Here is a 14,940-nt window from a genome sequence, read left to right on the forward strand (position 1 = left end):
GCCGCAGCCGCACAAACCACGAAACAGATGGAATCAGTGCGATTGCAGAACTCGCACACCGTCTTGCAAACCAGAAGTTTAAAAAGCAATATGAAACAAGAATTCAAAAAAAAATGGAAAAAACTTAGGCTTCTGCGGGAATCGAACCCGCGTCCCCGGATGACATTGTGAGCGTGTTTGCCACTGAGCTATAAAAATGCGGTCGCGCGACCCCTTTTCACGTAAAGTATTAATTTCGATCTTCGAACAATCGAGCACATTTGCGTTGTCCCCTGGAAAACGAAAACGACATGTTTAGGGTGCGCCGCCGCAGCGTGGTTACTACGATAAGTTCGTCATATATCTCTCGTACGGGGCCGCAGCCGCAGCGTGGTTACTACGATTCGTCGTGTTGTATCCAACGTCCGGGGCCACCGCCCTACCATTTTTTATTTCTTGCAGCGGCCAACCCCGGCAGTAAGGACAAAAAAAAGAATCGCGTTTTCTTTAATGTTTTTCCTGTTTGGGGGCGGGGATCTTTGTTTTCTATGATTGTCTCTTTTTTTTTGTCTGTTCCAGGTTGGTTTTTAGGAGGCTTGATGTGCCTGCTGGGTGATCGCCGGCTTTTTTATTGGTGATTGCGTATTTTTGGCTTACCGGTGTGCCGCTCAGCGCCATTTTGTTTTACTTCTTTTCTGCTTATTGGGGCGTGTTGTTATTCGTCACGCGTCAGCACACACCGAGCAACATGTCAAAAAAAAACAAAATGCAGGCTTTTCCCCCTCGCGAGGGCCTCCGCAGCCACAATCCTGTGCGTGCGTGCATTCTCAGCGTTTTAAACACGGCATGTGTGTGTGTATGTGCTTGTGTGTTTGGCAGCGCCTATACTTGCGGAGCAGCTGTGCGCCACAAGAGAGTCTGAAGAAAGCAACGGCAGAGAGAGGCAGATAGCACACACGCAAATTACTCATATCATCGCACACACACACACACACACGCAGCCGCGGAATGGGTGCACTCAACCACAAAATCAAAAGGGAAAACAAAACAAAAAGCCGAAGCGTGGGACGACCAGCGCACACACACTCTCATTACTCCCGTAAAGCAAAACACACACACAGAGGGAGAGAGAGAGAGGTCGCCCACTCAATGCAATAAAAACAAAACAGAAACAGTTACGGTGCTCCGCCCATGCAGCCAGGCAGGACGGCAGCGGTGCGTGTCGTGCAAAAGAGAGCACCAACGGGCCTGCATGGGTGTGCATGCATACATACAATGGGCACATTATTGTGTGTGCCTCGTGGGGTGAGGTGAGGGCGAGAGTCCATGCAAGGGGACACACACACACAGAGAGAGAAGGAAGAGTGTGTGTGCGGGCGGTGCACGGCTCTCTCACACTCACTCTCACGCGGCCACCACCGCAGCCGCACACGCAACAACAACAAGAAGCAAAAGAGAGGAGGTTGTGTGGGGGACCGCGGTGCTGCTGTCGCTGTCGCCTTTCTTCGCCGTGTCACCTGTTGTGGCGTTCGTGGTTGCCGCTGTTGTGGAACCTGCATTCTGAGAGACTGTATCGTATTTGTTGGTTGATGCGGCTTCACCATCGGAAGTCGTTCCGGGTGGTGTGGCGCCTTCAGTGGAGGGTTTGCTCGGATGATTGGTGGGCGGAGTTTCTTCTGTGCCAGCATCAGACCGCACAGCTGCAGTTGTCGCGGTACTGCTGTTGCTGTCGCCAGAAATGGTTGTGCCAATTATGTTGCGGGTGTTAGCCGCTGGTATTGTTGGCTTCTCAATGCCAGCAACAGTTTCATGTTGTGCTCCTTCTTTCAGTACTACCCCACCAGACGGTTGTTCATTGTTGAAAATGTCCTCCGCATCGCGTCCTTCCCCTGGAGTATAAGTCGGATCAATTCCACTTTGGGAGGATGAAGAATGTGTTTGTTGTTGACTGACAGTTGGTGAATCCTGTGTGACACCTGCGCCAGATGCAGCTTTATCCTCCGGTGAGTCCTCTTTTGGGTCCGCCTTAGGTGGTGTTTCTCGTCCCACTGCTGGCGTTAATGCCACTGTTGTTGCTGCCTTTCTCACTGTGCCTTCCTGCTCCTTCAACCCTCGGTCTGCTGCTGGTGGATGGCTGTCGTTCGTGGAAGATCTACCCAATTGTCCATCCTTCACGGTGGTTTTTATTTCATCACCCTCCGCAGTTGCACCACCACCATTTTCTAATTCGGTTTTTGCGTTGGGCAACTGTTCAGGCGCATCATGATGGCTTTTCCCTGTTGTTCCCACTTCGGGCTGATGTGAAACTTTGGGCACTAATTCTTGCTGGCCCTGCATTCCTCCACGGCCTTCTTCTGCAGGAGCTAAGGCATCCTTAGAGCTTTTTAAATCCACACCCTCAACAACACCAGTAGGTGAAGTTTTGCCGCCATTAGGAGCAACGCCCGGAGAGTGACTTCCACTGCCCTGAGAATTTCCATCAGTTACAGCTCCATTATCCCCATGACCCACAACCGAGGAAGGAGAATGACTAACAATCCCAACATCACCTTGGCCGGAATGCTCACGATCATCTCCAGCATCACCATTGGTCCCCGAAACGCCGCACCACAGCACGCAGAGGGCACACACCAGCAGCACACGGCCAGTCATCATCGCCATCACTCCCGTCACTTGCGTGCAGCCCTCAGCACAAACTAACAACACGTCAACGCATAGGGAAAGGAAAAGGAGAGAAAAGTCACACAATCACACAACAGCCACCGCACAGCAATAAGTGTCACGCACCACAACAACAATTGGGTGGGCGCGGTTCAACAACAATCAAAACAAAAAAAGTAGCGCTCCTCGCCGTGCACCGTTCCTCACATCTCCACAGGCACGCCACGCTCACCTCAACACACGCCCCTCCAGCACAGGCCTCGGGATCGTCGGGCCCTCCCAGCACACGCAGCCGTCATGCGCTCCCGCTGCGCCGCAACGTACGCCAGCTCCTCCCAGTCGAACAGCTCCGTGTCCTCACAATCGCCGGCATGCCCCGGCGCACAACACACACAGCGCCACAATGTCGTGGCGCCTCTCCTCCACAATCATGAGCGCAGGGTCCAACGCGTACTCGCGCACGTGCTCCATACGCTGCGACCACACGCGGACCAGGCTGGCCGTCATGCACTGCATCTTGTTGTCCTTCTTCTGCATGAAGCAGACCCTAGCAGCCTCTCAATCCACGGCCTGCTGCTGCAAGAGGCTGCCGAGAGGTGCCACATGTATGGAAGACCCAATGTGCGGAACAACGGCCACTCACGCTCCATCACGCATCTCCGCTCCCTCCACTCTCCCACACACAAAAAGACGGTGTCATGGGGAAAAGATGCCCGCCGCACAACGCATGCACAAGGGCACATGCAATAGCAACGCCATCCACGACACACCGCAAGATAGTGCCATGCGCACAGCAAACACACACGCACGCGATAGCTCAGGCTGCCGTCACTCGGAGCACACGACACATCCACCGGCACAACCACCGCGTCCGCATCACCAGATAAATCTCCAGGACTCCCAGCAGCCGTCACGCACACAGAATTGCAGCAGCAGTACAAGGGCGTAAGGACCAACACGGCGCACACCACACGGAGCCGCACCGTCACCATCGTCATCATCGCAGTCAAAATCACCCGTAGTGGAGTCGCTGGTGTCAGTCAGCTGATCCGTAAGCCAGAAGGAAAATGAATGGAGCAGGAGGGAGAGGGACGGGGCACCGCGGATACAGCGAGAGAGCAGGCAACATCAGGAGAGGGCAGCAGGCCCAGCCGCACAGTTCACACACCACGAGACGGCATCCACCACCATCTCCCCAGCTCATCGCTACAGCCCCAGAGAAGTGGCAAAACACCGCGGCCACCACACCAGCCACACGCGCCAGTGCACCCTCATCCATCCATGACGCGGCAACAAAATTTCCTGCCATCCCGCCCTCAATGGGACACGGAGCCCAACTCAACGCAGTCACACGCGCTGCATCACACCCGCAGGAAAAGAGACTCGGGCTGCGCACTCCCTCTCTCCCTTCTCCCCATGGCCACGAAAGAAGAGAACAGCCGCCACACGCAACTGCCAGCATGCACTGCAGAAGAAGCATTCAAATCCACTGCAATGTGCATCTTGTGTGTTTTTTTTGTTGTGTGTGCCTGCAGAAACACAAAGCAAAGAAGTAGAGAAGAGGGAGCAGAGTATGTGGAGAGACGCACAAAAAATGTACAGCGAAGACGCATAACGGAAACAACAAGAAGAAGAACGCTCAAACTCATGACTGCACTGCAGCCCAAGCAGCGGCAATTCACACAAGATTTATTTAAAAAGAAAAAAAAGCTTTCCCCTTCGTCTTATATAAAACCCCATCACACAAAATAATTATAAATAAAAATAAATCGTCCATTACTGTTCCACACAATTTTAAAATTCTGCCTTGTGGCCACACCAAACTGTCTGCGTACATTTTGCCCGCAAAAGAAAATTAAAAATATATTTAAATGTCTTTCAGCCGTCTGACCCTCCGCGTGTCCGCACACCGTTTATCTTTCATGGGTCATCTGCGTGTTGCTGCTCCCCTCAGCCGTCTCATCGGCGTGCGAGTGCGGCCCGCAGAGCACAGTCACTCGTGTGTGTGGGGACTGAGAGAAGCACGCAGAAATGACGGCAGTCGCGTCACTCCATCGGGAGAGTGAGCGCAGCAAAAGAAAGAAATCATCAGAGGGGAAAGAAATGCTGACGGGACTGCCAACCAGAGAAAAAAAAGAAACGAAAAGAAAAAACACGGCGGCAGGGTGTGGCTGTGTGTGTGTGGCGCTGCGGGTGTCTGCCAGCCCTGGCCGCAAGAAAACAAAACAAGAGGGAAAGAAATGTGTGAGCCGCCCCACAGGCCCTCGTCGCACGCCCACACGTCACGGCTCCCTCAGCGCGCCGTTCGTCGCGGCCCCCCCTCATGCGTGCAGCAGGCGAGGCGCACAGGGCCGTCGTCATGAGCGTGTCGGTGGGTGTGCGAGTGGAGCAGTTGGGCGGGAAACACACGGCACCCCTCACAGGAAGAGTGCAGCAGAAACAATTAAAGAGGGAAGAGTAGAAAAGAAAAACGTCCATAGTGATTGCCCCCAAAAGCAAAAAAGAGGAGGGATGAGAGATTAGAAAAAAGAAAAAGAAACATAAAAAACAGAAAAGAATTTTGAAAAAAAGCAAAAAAAAAAATAATTAGAAAAAACAAAAATTACAAATAAAGAAAAACTTAAAAAGATGTTTTATGAAAGCAATTCGTTCCCATGGGAATAGTAATTCTGTGCTCGGAAGGTCGCAATTGTCCCACGCGGCAGCCAGTCACGCCTCACAGAGTCGCAAACCCCCACAGTCCCAACAGAAGAAGAAGCAGCGATGGCAGCAGTCCGCTTCCACGCATGATGCCGGCATCGCTGTTATTCCCCTGCGACAAATTTCCGAGGCTGCTGTTGAGTGCCGTGGCATTCACTTCCCCGTCCTGTGAATGGATTCCCTCCTGCCCATCCGTTCCTCCCACCGTCCCCTCATCCTCTCCAGATCTCGCGCTCGACTCATGTTTTACCGTGGATCCGCCAGGAGTGGACACGGACACGGTTTTCTGTGCAACTGGTCCGCCCACCGCTGTCGAAGGAGTATCCACCACCACCGCTGCGGTAAGATCTTCAGGAGGTGAAATGGGGGCTTTATTCGGGTTGAGGGCGTCAATCTCTTCGGAAGTCAACGGGCGGTTGTACAGCAATACGTTCGTCACCGTCACAGGCACGCCTTCTTGTTCCCGTGTCTTGTCTCCATCCCCTCCAATGTGGAAGTGTGAGATCTCTTGAGATTCAGTACCTTCCAATTCACATGACGCATCTCCGACACGCTGACCATCGACGTACGCGGAGCTCTGGTTGCCGTTCCGTAGCAAAATTACCACGTGGCGTTTCGTCCCCGATTCCCAATTGCTGCTGAGTTCCCCAGATTTAGTTGTTCCGTCACCGCACAATAGCATCCACTTCTTTCCGTTGTTGTTGTACGACAGTCCCAGGAATACAGTCTTCCCATCATTCATCTTCGCACCCATCAAAGGAACGGGAGTATCACCCTCCTTCGGCACCTTGTCGATGGACACCGTCGCCACAAGAGTGAAGTTGTAGTTCGCAAAGTGGTACAGCTGATTCTCCCCCTGCGCGCCAACAGGCCACTCCGCCCCTGCGCCACGTCATTTAAATGTTACTCCGTTATCCGCCTTCTGCGCCCCATCTTTCTCCGCTACCGTGGCGTCCACCCCGAGGTACTCGTCCCTCCATGTGTTATCAGAGAAGTTGCCGGACAAAAAGCCAACCAGCCCAGCCGTGATCTTATCAGCGCTGCAGGCAGTGTCAGTTGAGAGATCCTTCTGAGCAAGTGAATTGGCGCACAGCTGGGAGACACGTTTGTCCACATCATTCCAGGTCGTCAGCACCTCCTTCACCCGATTCAGCTGCGCAGTCAGAAGCACAGAGACCATACCGAGTGATGGTTTGTTCTCATCGCCCTCCTTCTTCTCGTACAGTGCAATCAACTCATTATTATCTCCAACTTTGTACAACAGGGCGCTGGCGGCAACCTCATCGCCTCCTTCCACAGATGCCGGCCCAATATCAACAATGTGCGTATTGTCCGTTAGCCAAAGATGGAGTACGCCCTTTTCCTTTTCCTTTTCTTCGCTCTCAGTCTTGGCATACACAGGCAGAGTGACGAGCATCACGTCCCTGTCCTCAATCTTCGCTGTGATGAACCCGCTTCCAACGCCCTTCACATTTCCCTCGTGTTTGTTGCCCCACACGCGCGAGAGTGTCCCGAGTGCCTCTGTCCACGAATCCCCCTTGTCACCGGACTCGTACACCCTGCGGCGGCCGTCATCACACGCAGTCATCATCATGAGTTTTCCGTCCTTCCACTCCACGACGGATGGATTACTGCAGCCATCGGCGGACAGCCCCTCCGACAGCGTCCAACCCGCAGTATCCTTTAATATGATCAACGAAACGGTGTTTACATTCACCTCAGTGGCATCCTTCGTTATCTTCTTCGTCCCTTCCACTGGGAACACAAGCGTACCGTCTCCCGTGTGAACACCCGATCCACCGCCACCAATAAGTCCTGTCAAGGATTCGTGTTGTTGGCTTAAAAAAGTGCACGGGATAGCGTGAGTATCGTTCCAGTGTATGTTTTTGCCTCCTTCAGTACCACTGACGTGCCCTTTCACCAGCAAAAGTCCCCATGGAGCCGCGTCAGCCCCACCCTGACATCCGGCAGCATCTTCACTGCTATATTTCCCAACAAGCATGTAAATATCGCTTCCCTTCACAACTGTTGTCGGTCGGCTCACATTTACCCTCTTCACTCCTTGGGAGACTGCCTGATCCGCTATACGGCAGGCACAATTCTCTTCTTCGGAAGAACATTCCTCCAGCACTTGTGTCGTTACTGCAGTTGTATCCAACTCTTTTGGGTTTTTTTGATCAGCCAATACCAGGGGCTCCGAGGCAATCCCACTAAAAACGTTCTTGCCGGCTTCCGTGCACTGCGCCTCGGCAACGGAAAACACATCACCATCTATCTCAACAAGACCGGGAACACGAAGCAAACCCACTTTTTCTTCCTCCTTCACGTCTCTCCAAACATAACGTTCCCCCTTTGAAGATCCCGAAGCTGAAGGCACGTCCTGACTGGATGCAGCACCACCGGTGCAGCACATCATCACGACGAGGAGCAGCAGCACCGCAGAAGTAAACACACGCCGGGACATGTTGGGCCTCTGCGGCTCACTCTCTCTTCCCTCCCTCCTCCTTCCGCTGGATCCGGTCACGAGGCGACGGTTGTGCGTGCGGGGTGCCTTCACAGCAACACTTGAGAGCATATTAATATGTGTGTGTGGGCGGTGTGTGTGCCGTTGGTCCTTTCAGTGCCTTCGAATTTCACAGTAGCAATTCGCGCTTGTTTGCTTTCTTCGTAAGAGTGTGAAAGAAATGAGGAAAAACAGGATAATAAAAAGAAGGAAACAGTGAACACCGTCACCCATCCACAGTGAGTGGCACCATCATCCCCGCCGCAGTCACTCCCAACAACAACAACTCACGCAAACAGACACACGGAACGAGAAGAAAGAACAGTGCACCGGGAACACACAGCGACTGCCACCAGCAGCAGGAGTCACGGCGGGTATCTTGTTGTTCGTCACGCGTCAGCACACTGAACAACCAGAAAAACGCCCACACACAATCAACCAGCGAGATGCAAAAGAGCACAGCCGCCCTCGAAACACCGACACGCTGCCGCCTGTAGTTTAATTCCTGTCCCTCCATCGCACCCGCTCCGCCGCTGGCGCACATCACCCCGCACAACCGAAGAATCCGCCACCTGTCGATGGAAAGCAAAAGAGGCACACTGAAACGTGCTGCAGGTGGGTGGCAAAAAAAAAACAGCACTCGTCCCAGCCACCCTCACTGGCTGCACGCCGCCAAAATAACTACAGAAACACGTCAACGAGACAAATCGCAGACGTAAGCCCCTCTCGCAACAGCAACCGCCGCAGCCACAATCCTGTGCGTGTGTGCATTCTCAGCGTTTTAAACACGGCATGTGTGTGTGCATGTGCTTGTGTGTTTGGCAGCGCCTATACTTGCGGAGCAGCTGTGCGCCACAAGAGAGTCTGAAGAAAGCAACGGCAGAGAGAGGCAGATAGCACACACGCAAATTACTCATATCATCGCACACACACACACACACGCAGCCGCGGAATGGGTGCACTCAACCACAAAATCAAAAAGGAAAACAAAACAAAAAGCCGAAGCGTGGGACGACCAGCGCACACACTCTCATTACTCCCGTAAAGCAAAACACACACACAGAGGGAGAGAGAGAGAGGTCGCCCACTCAATGCAATAAAAACAAAACAGAAACAGTTACGGTGCTCCGCCCATGCAGCCAGGCAGGACGGCAGCGGTGCGTGTCGTGCAAAAGAGAGCACCAACGGGCCTGCATGGGTGTGCATGCATATATACAATGGGCACATTATTGTGTGTGTCTCGTGGGGTGAGGTGAGGGCGAGAGTCCATGCAAGGGGACACACACACACAGAGAGAGAAGGAAGAGTGTGTGTGCGGGCGGTGCATGGCTCTCTCACACTCACTCTCACGCGGCCACCACCGCAGCCGCAGCCGCACAAACCACGAAACAGATGGAATCAGTGCGATTGCAGAACTCGCCGGTGCTGCCGTCACTGTTTTGTGTGCTCGTCGTATCAGTTGTGTTGGCGGTTACTGTCGTTGCTTTTGTATCTCCTCCAGTTCCTTCTGAGCCTTTTTCTCGGTCTCTTTGTGGTGTGGCCGCGGTCTCAGGCGACGAAGCATTTTTTTTACCTTCACTCGTGGCGTCTTCGCCATCCTGTTCGCGGGAATCAACACTGTCTTCTGTAGGTGGTGGAAGATTTCCTTCCGCTATTCCCGCAGGCAGTGTGTGCTCTCCGTTAACTGTTGTGAGTGCGCCCTCTACTGTTGTTGTATTTTTGTCGGGCTCCTTTTTTCCTTCAACTTCCGTTTGCGTAAGATTGGCATTTGATTCCTGACTGTTGGAAGGAGAAATGCTCCCTGCAGGTACAATTGGCTGGCCTGTTTCCTGCTCGCTGTCACTTAAATTCGTTTCCCTGGAATCTGAGCCTATTGCAGCTGTTCCTCCTTCACTGCCCTGCCTTTCAGTAATTTCTTCTTCTTCCGCTTTTTTCTCTCTATCAACATCATCACCATCAGCTTCCTCTCCAAGTACGGAAGTTAAATTTTCTTCCTCACCTGGTGCTCTATTTTGTGACCCTTGGGAATCTTGTGGAGCTGTTTCAGGTCCTTGTGATGCAAGCGGAAGTTCAGCACGATTCCCAGGACCTGACTTCTCATCGTTTGCAAAACCACCGCCGGCACCGCACCACAGCACGCAGAGGGCACACACCAGCAGCACACGGCCAGTCATCATCATCGCCATCACTCCTGTCAATTGCGTGTAGCCTTCAGCACAAACCAACTCCCCGCCAACGCAGAACCGAAGGAAAAAGAAAATAAAAGTCACACAACCACTCACAGCCAAAGTAACAAACAGCAGAACTCGCACACCGACCCGCAAACAGAAAGCTAAAAAAGCTGAAAAAAACACAAAGCACAATAAAGTGTCCGGCAGGGCTCCCGGAAACAATTAGAGAAATTCATTCGGCATAATTTTTATTTCATGTGCCAAGCAACGCAATGTAAACGAACTTGTGTTTTTGTATATACATATTGCCCGCACCAAGAAAAATAAATTAAAGTAAAAAAAAAAAAATGATTATACTGCTTCACGAGCCCACACAACATCCCTCACATTTCGTGCGGCATCCGGCCTTTCTCTCCAATCCTCCTCTTCTGCAGTCCGCGGGACGCACAGCAATGAGGCCGTCACCGCGTGTGGGCAACAAAAAACAAGACAAAAAGAAGAAACATGTCACTCATGAAAACGTACAGCAAACTAGCATTGGGGGAAAACACAGGGATGCTGATTATTCCAATAGGGCAAAAGCAGCAAAAATAAATAACTAAAAGAAAGTAAAAAAAACTTAAATTATTGACAAAACTCAGTGGGTAATGCTGGCAAGCTGCACAGTTATTGTTCCACGAAAAACCGCAGTTCCACCCTCCCTCACACCTCCGCAGAGTGCCGCAGCGCCTCACAGCCCCAGAAACAGAAGCAACAACACCCGAGGCACACACCCATGCACGGTGCTGTCACAAATTTCGGCCATGGCCAAAAAATCCGTGAAATGCCCGTGCTCACAAAAACCGTTGCTCACAAGTGATGCCGCGTCGGGCTCCGAAGGGATCTCTGGTTTCTCCGACGTTGTGCGCAAATAATCCTGTGCGGCATCACCGCCACCCGACACGTTATCACTCGTTCAACATTTGCTAGGACTGTGCTGGGCTCAGGCGTGGCTGTTGTACCATCCAAGGACATTAGATCACTGTTGCTGAGTGAATCGGGGCCGCTATCCGTGCCCACGGCAGTGCGGGCATACGTGCCCTATTCGTGGCCAACGTCTTGTTATTCGCTGGCGACTGTGTTGGCGGTGGACGGCTCGTTGTATCTCGCTGAGCGTCGTCTGGATCCGCCGCGCTGCCACCCGACTCCCCGGACAGCGGCGCTCCCTGTGGGGCCTCACCGCGCAGCCGCTGGCAGCCTTGCATGCTCCTGCCGAGCGGAGTGTCCTGCCACTGAGCATGGCCACAGACACTTCCTAGTTCCCCGTCTGGCAGCAGCATCCCAATCGCCCACACGAGTTCCTGCTGCCACAGATACCCTCTCGGCGATGGAGGCGCTATGCCTTGGCCCGCTGGCGGTGCACGACGACTTCACCGAAGAGATTTGTACCGTGCCGCTTTCACTGGAGGATCGAGGTCACACAGTTGGCTCAACATTTTCCCCTGGCACCGCGGAATCCCACGCAGCGTGACAGCGGACGCTGATGCCATCATGCCACGATCTCTCCCGCAGGACTGCGTCACTGCCTGTCACGTGGGCCTCCTCACTGCAGTAAGGCGACCGTACTGAAAGAAATTCCAGGATGAAAAGGAAGGCGCACACATCGCATGACAGGCGCTTCTCGGTGTGGCGGAACTCCATTCCTGGTGTTGACCCGGACATCGGTCCCGAAGTGGCGGATCTCCGCCCAGGCGCGATGCGACTCCTGCCCTCTCTTCGGCAGGCCTGCACGCGCCCTGCGGATCACAAGGAACCCTCTGTGTCGGTGGTGCCGCTCTCTCACGCTGAGGAGAATGGCCCGCCTGTCCGCCTCTTCCGGAGCTTCTTCCCGACGTGAGCACCGCAACTCCTTGTCGACCAGCGAGCGGCGGATTGAAGTCCACATGCCGAATCTTTGTCAGAGTGCTCTCTTCCGTCCACAATATGAGGGCAAATGCCCGACGTGCTCGGCCTGGCGTTCCAATGGTTTGAGAGAGCCTCACATGCGGATGCCGCGACTGTTTCACCGTCATCCTAACAGGCGCATCGCGCACGGGTCGCCACAGAAAGCGTCAGGCGTGCCAGCAGGCAAGACACGCAGGAAGCACAAACGCGGGCACTCGAGATGGGCCAGGCACTTCCGCCACCGCCTCGTCACAGACGCCACGGGCTGCTGATCCCCCAACGAACCACGGGAGACTCCGCTTCATCCACTGCGGGAATGCCCTCGTCATTGGGAATCTGGACTGCGACTATTTGGGACTGCCCCAGCCCGCACGACAGCCCGCTTGCGATGGAATAATCGCAACTTTTGTACGGACGGGTCTTGCGCTACTCACTTTTTATTGCGACATCATACAACCAAAACAAGAGAATAAGTTGCTTTGTGATGAATATTGGCTGCACTTCCCGTGGACCAACAATCCGCGTGGTGTGCGGCGTACGGTGCATGCCTGGCTGCTGCCCTCTCCTCATGTGGTGTGCCCTCTGTGTGTGTCTGCCGCACCTCTCGTCTCCCCTGTTGCTCTCCATTTCCCTCACTGTGCAGATCAGCTCCACACCACTGAACGACCACACTCACGATGATGACAATGTGCCGTTTGCTGTGCGCCCTGTTGGTGCTCGCCCTGTGCTGCTGCCCGTTAGTGTGCGCGGCAGATTCTGAAACGGTTCAAGTTCCTGATGCTACTTTAACCCCCACAATTTCATCGTCCTCCTCAACAGAGGGAGGACAGGTGAAGGGTCAGTCAGGGTCGCCAGCACCACCAGTGACTGAGGCGGCTGAGAATCCAGGAGAAAATGCCGGAGCGGGACAAAGTTTGACCGGTACGCCAGGGTTACAAATTGACACTAATAAATCCGCAGGCGAAACAGATCAGGACGCGGAAGCTTCTGCCCAGACGACCACGACGACGACTACAACACAGGCACCAACTACGACCACGACCACCACGACTACCACCACTGCGCCAGAGGCACCAAGCACTACGACTACGGAGGCACCAACTACGACGACCACCCGCGCACCGTCACGTCTTCGCGAAATCGACGGCAGCCTCAGCAGCTCTGCGTGGGTGTGTGCCCCGCTGCTGCTCGCCGCATGCGCGCTGGCGTACACAACTGTGGGCTGAAGAATTGTATGCGCGCTGTGCGTGCCAGCACTCAACCACGGGGATTTGTATGCGTCTACTGTGTTCCGATGTGAGTAAATAATAGAAAATAATGATTGTGTTTTGCTTCATTTGCTTCCGCTGCCGTGCTGTGTGCTCCATTCCGCTCCCCGCATCCGTCACGTTGAACGCACCCCGGACAAACTCATATTCATTGCACGCACACAACTGTTTGCGTGGAATCACATTTGAGGATGGGTGCATGCGCACTGGATCCATACTGTGTAGTCTCTTTTTTTGTGTGAGTTTTTGCATTTTTCACTTCATTGCTGTACGTTTACCTGTGTTTTGTTTTTAATTGCTTCGTGTGTTGTTTCTGTTTACTTGCTGTGGGGCGTTGTGTGCGTTTTTGCCCTTTCACTGCTTTCAACTGCCATATGGTGTGTGTGCGCTGCTGGGCTGCTGCTATTTGTCATTGTGAGGTGGCTGAGCGTGGTGTAGCGGCCGTGTGACTTGTCTCTCCTTTTGTTGCTTTCACTCTGCGTTGACGGGGAGTTAGTTTGTGCTGAAGGCTAAACGCAAGTGACAGGAGTGATGGCGATGACGATGACTGGCCGTGTGCTGCTGGTGTGTGCCCTCTGCGTGCTGTGGTGCGGTGCCTGTGGGGTTTATGCGAGGGAGCTCGACAACAAGAACGCAGTGGGTGATTGCATGGCGTCGGGAGTTTTAGGTGCGAATCGGTTGCGTGTGCCAAGCGTATGTGATAAGGTTGCGATCTCGCTGCCTTCGCGTATGGTCTCGTTCATCACCGCCGCTGAAGCCTCGACTAACGATGATGCTTCTGATGTTGTTGAAGGTAATCCAGCTTCACCTTCAGGTGCTGCTGCTGCCGGTTCTGTTTCTGGTGGTGTAGGTGGAGCTGGAGGTAGTCGAGGAGGCGGTGTAACTTCTGGCGGCAGTGGCAATTCTGCTGGTGGAAGTGACGGTAACAGGAACACAAGTGAAGATCCCAAAGGTGGTGGTGGTGGTTTTTTGCAGTCTCCTCCCTCAGTTGACCCCCATTCACCTCGCATTCCCAATGGGGTTGGTGAGTCACAGAACACAGAAGTTTCTTTATCCACTGAGGAGACGATATCTCCTGAAGCAGCTGCGGAGCCAGGATCAACAGCGTCTCCAGGGGATACACCGCCCAAAGTGGAAACACAGGATAAATCGGAACCCAAAGAAGAAGACAAAGATCCCTCCTTCACACAAGCAGCAGCACCAACTTCAGTTAATGGTAAGGCTTCAACTGGAGAGCGGAATCAGCAAAATGATGTGGGGAAGGTAGACCATTCCAGCAACCAAACACCACCGCCAGCACCGCCATCGGCGGTGACATCACCAGTTCTATCAAAAGAACCGGCACCTCCAGGAAAAGAACCATCACCAAGCAATGTAAGCCTACCAGCACCAAATGTCCCACAGACCACAAAAGGTCAAGAGCAAAAACCGTCAATTTTAACAACTAAAAAGGAGTCCAAGACACCGGAAATTCCTTCAGAGGATAATGTGTTACAGCAACAAGGTCAAAACACAACCACAGAGGGATTGATGGAAAATTCATCTCCAGGAAGTCAAGCGAGAAATACAGAACCATCCACTTCTACAAGTGGCAGTGGTGAGGCCCAGATTACGGCGGATGCGGATAATGCTCAACGGCCCAACCCCAGTGAATCACAGGACGATCTTGAAGGTACTGACATCAACAATTCTCCTACAGCAGATGAGGCAGCACATCAATCAGCAATAACACTCA

General features: G+C 53.3%; 5 protein-coding genes and 3 pseudogenes across 5 annotated transcripts, besides 12 other annotated features; 3 read left to right on the plus strand and 5 right to left on the minus strand.

The window, feature by feature from the left end:
• Positions 1–2,763: a sequence feature (areas merged during assembly that could not be assigned to a particular haplotype. This can correspond to areas where the two haplotypes were merged or to regions with more than two copies in the genome that were merged during assembly.).
• Positions 1,384–2,640, minus strand: Tc00.1047053509545.10 (mucin-associated surface protein (MASP), putative; the record flags this gene model as incomplete). Its single annotated transcript, XM_803037.1, has 1 exon — positions 1,384–2,640. The coding sequence occupies one exon, from the start codon at positions 2,638–2,640 to the stop codon at positions 1,384–1,386; it is 1,257 nt and encodes a 418-aa protein (XP_808130.1).
• Positions 2,764–3,159: a sequence feature (heterozygous, non-Esmeraldo-like haplotype).
• On the minus strand, positions 2,874–3,170 carry Tc00.1047053509545.25 (annotated as a pseudogene).
• Positions 3,160–5,503: a sequence feature (areas not merged during assembly with more than two copies in the genome that could not be assigned to a particular haplotype).
• Positions 4,386–4,410: a sequence feature (AT_rich).
• Positions 4,492–4,513: a sequence feature (AT_rich).
• Positions 5,132–5,259: a sequence feature (A-rich).
• Positions 5,357–7,915, minus strand: Tc00.1047053509545.40 (annotated as a pseudogene).
• Positions 5,504–5,594: a sequence feature (areas merged during assembly that could not be assigned to a particular haplotype. This can correspond to areas where the two haplotypes were merged or to regions with more than two copies in the genome that were merged during assembly.).
• Positions 5,595–6,283: a sequence feature (areas merged during assembly that could not be assigned to a particular haplotype. This can correspond to areas where the two haplotypes were merged or to regions with more than two copies in the genome that were merged during assembly.).
• Positions 6,284–13,240: a sequence feature (areas not merged during assembly with more than two copies in the genome that could not be assigned to a particular haplotype).
• On the minus strand, positions 9,190–10,029 carry Tc00.1047053509545.50 (mucin-associated surface protein (MASP), putative; the record flags this gene model as incomplete). The annotated part of the gene is made up of 1 exon (XM_803038.1): positions 9,190–10,029. The coding sequence occupies one exon, from the start codon at positions 10,027–10,029 to the stop codon at positions 9,190–9,192; it is 840 nt and encodes a 279-aa protein (XP_808131.1).
• Positions 10,334–10,363: a sequence feature (AT_rich).
• Positions 10,717–11,148, minus strand: Tc00.1047053509545.55 (annotated as a pseudogene).
• Tc00.1047053509545.60 (uncharacterized protein) lies at positions 11,661–12,209 on the plus strand (the record flags this gene model as incomplete). The annotated part of the gene is made up of 1 exon (XM_803039.1): positions 11,661–12,209. The coding sequence occupies one exon, from the start codon at positions 11,661–11,663 to the stop codon at positions 12,207–12,209; it is 549 nt and encodes a 182-aa protein (XP_808132.1).
• Positions 12,615–13,163, plus strand: Tc00.1047053509545.70 (mucin TcMUCII, putative; the record flags this gene model as incomplete). The annotated part of the gene is made up of 1 exon (XM_803040.1): positions 12,615–13,163. The coding sequence occupies one exon, from the start codon at positions 12,615–12,617 to the stop codon at positions 13,161–13,163; it is 549 nt and encodes a 182-aa protein (XP_808133.1).
• Positions 12,932–13,051: a microsatellite.
• Positions 13,241–14,940: a sequence feature (heterozygous, Esmeraldo-like haplotype).
• On the plus strand, positions 13,737–14,940 carry Tc00.1047053509545.79 (mucin-associated surface protein (MASP), putative; the record flags this gene model as incomplete). The annotated part of the gene is made up of 1 exon (XM_803041.1): positions 13,737–14,940. A coding segment is annotated over one exon (1,204 nt), but the record flags the coding sequence as incomplete, so codon positions are not given.

Source organism: Trypanosoma cruzi, genomic scaffold (genome assembly GCF_000209065.1).
Source record: "Trypanosoma cruzi strain CL Brener 1047053516259 genomic scaffold, whole genome shotgun sequence".
Lineage (NCBI taxonomy): Eukaryota > Euglenozoa > Kinetoplastea > Trypanosomatida > Trypanosomatidae > Trypanosoma > Trypanosoma cruzi.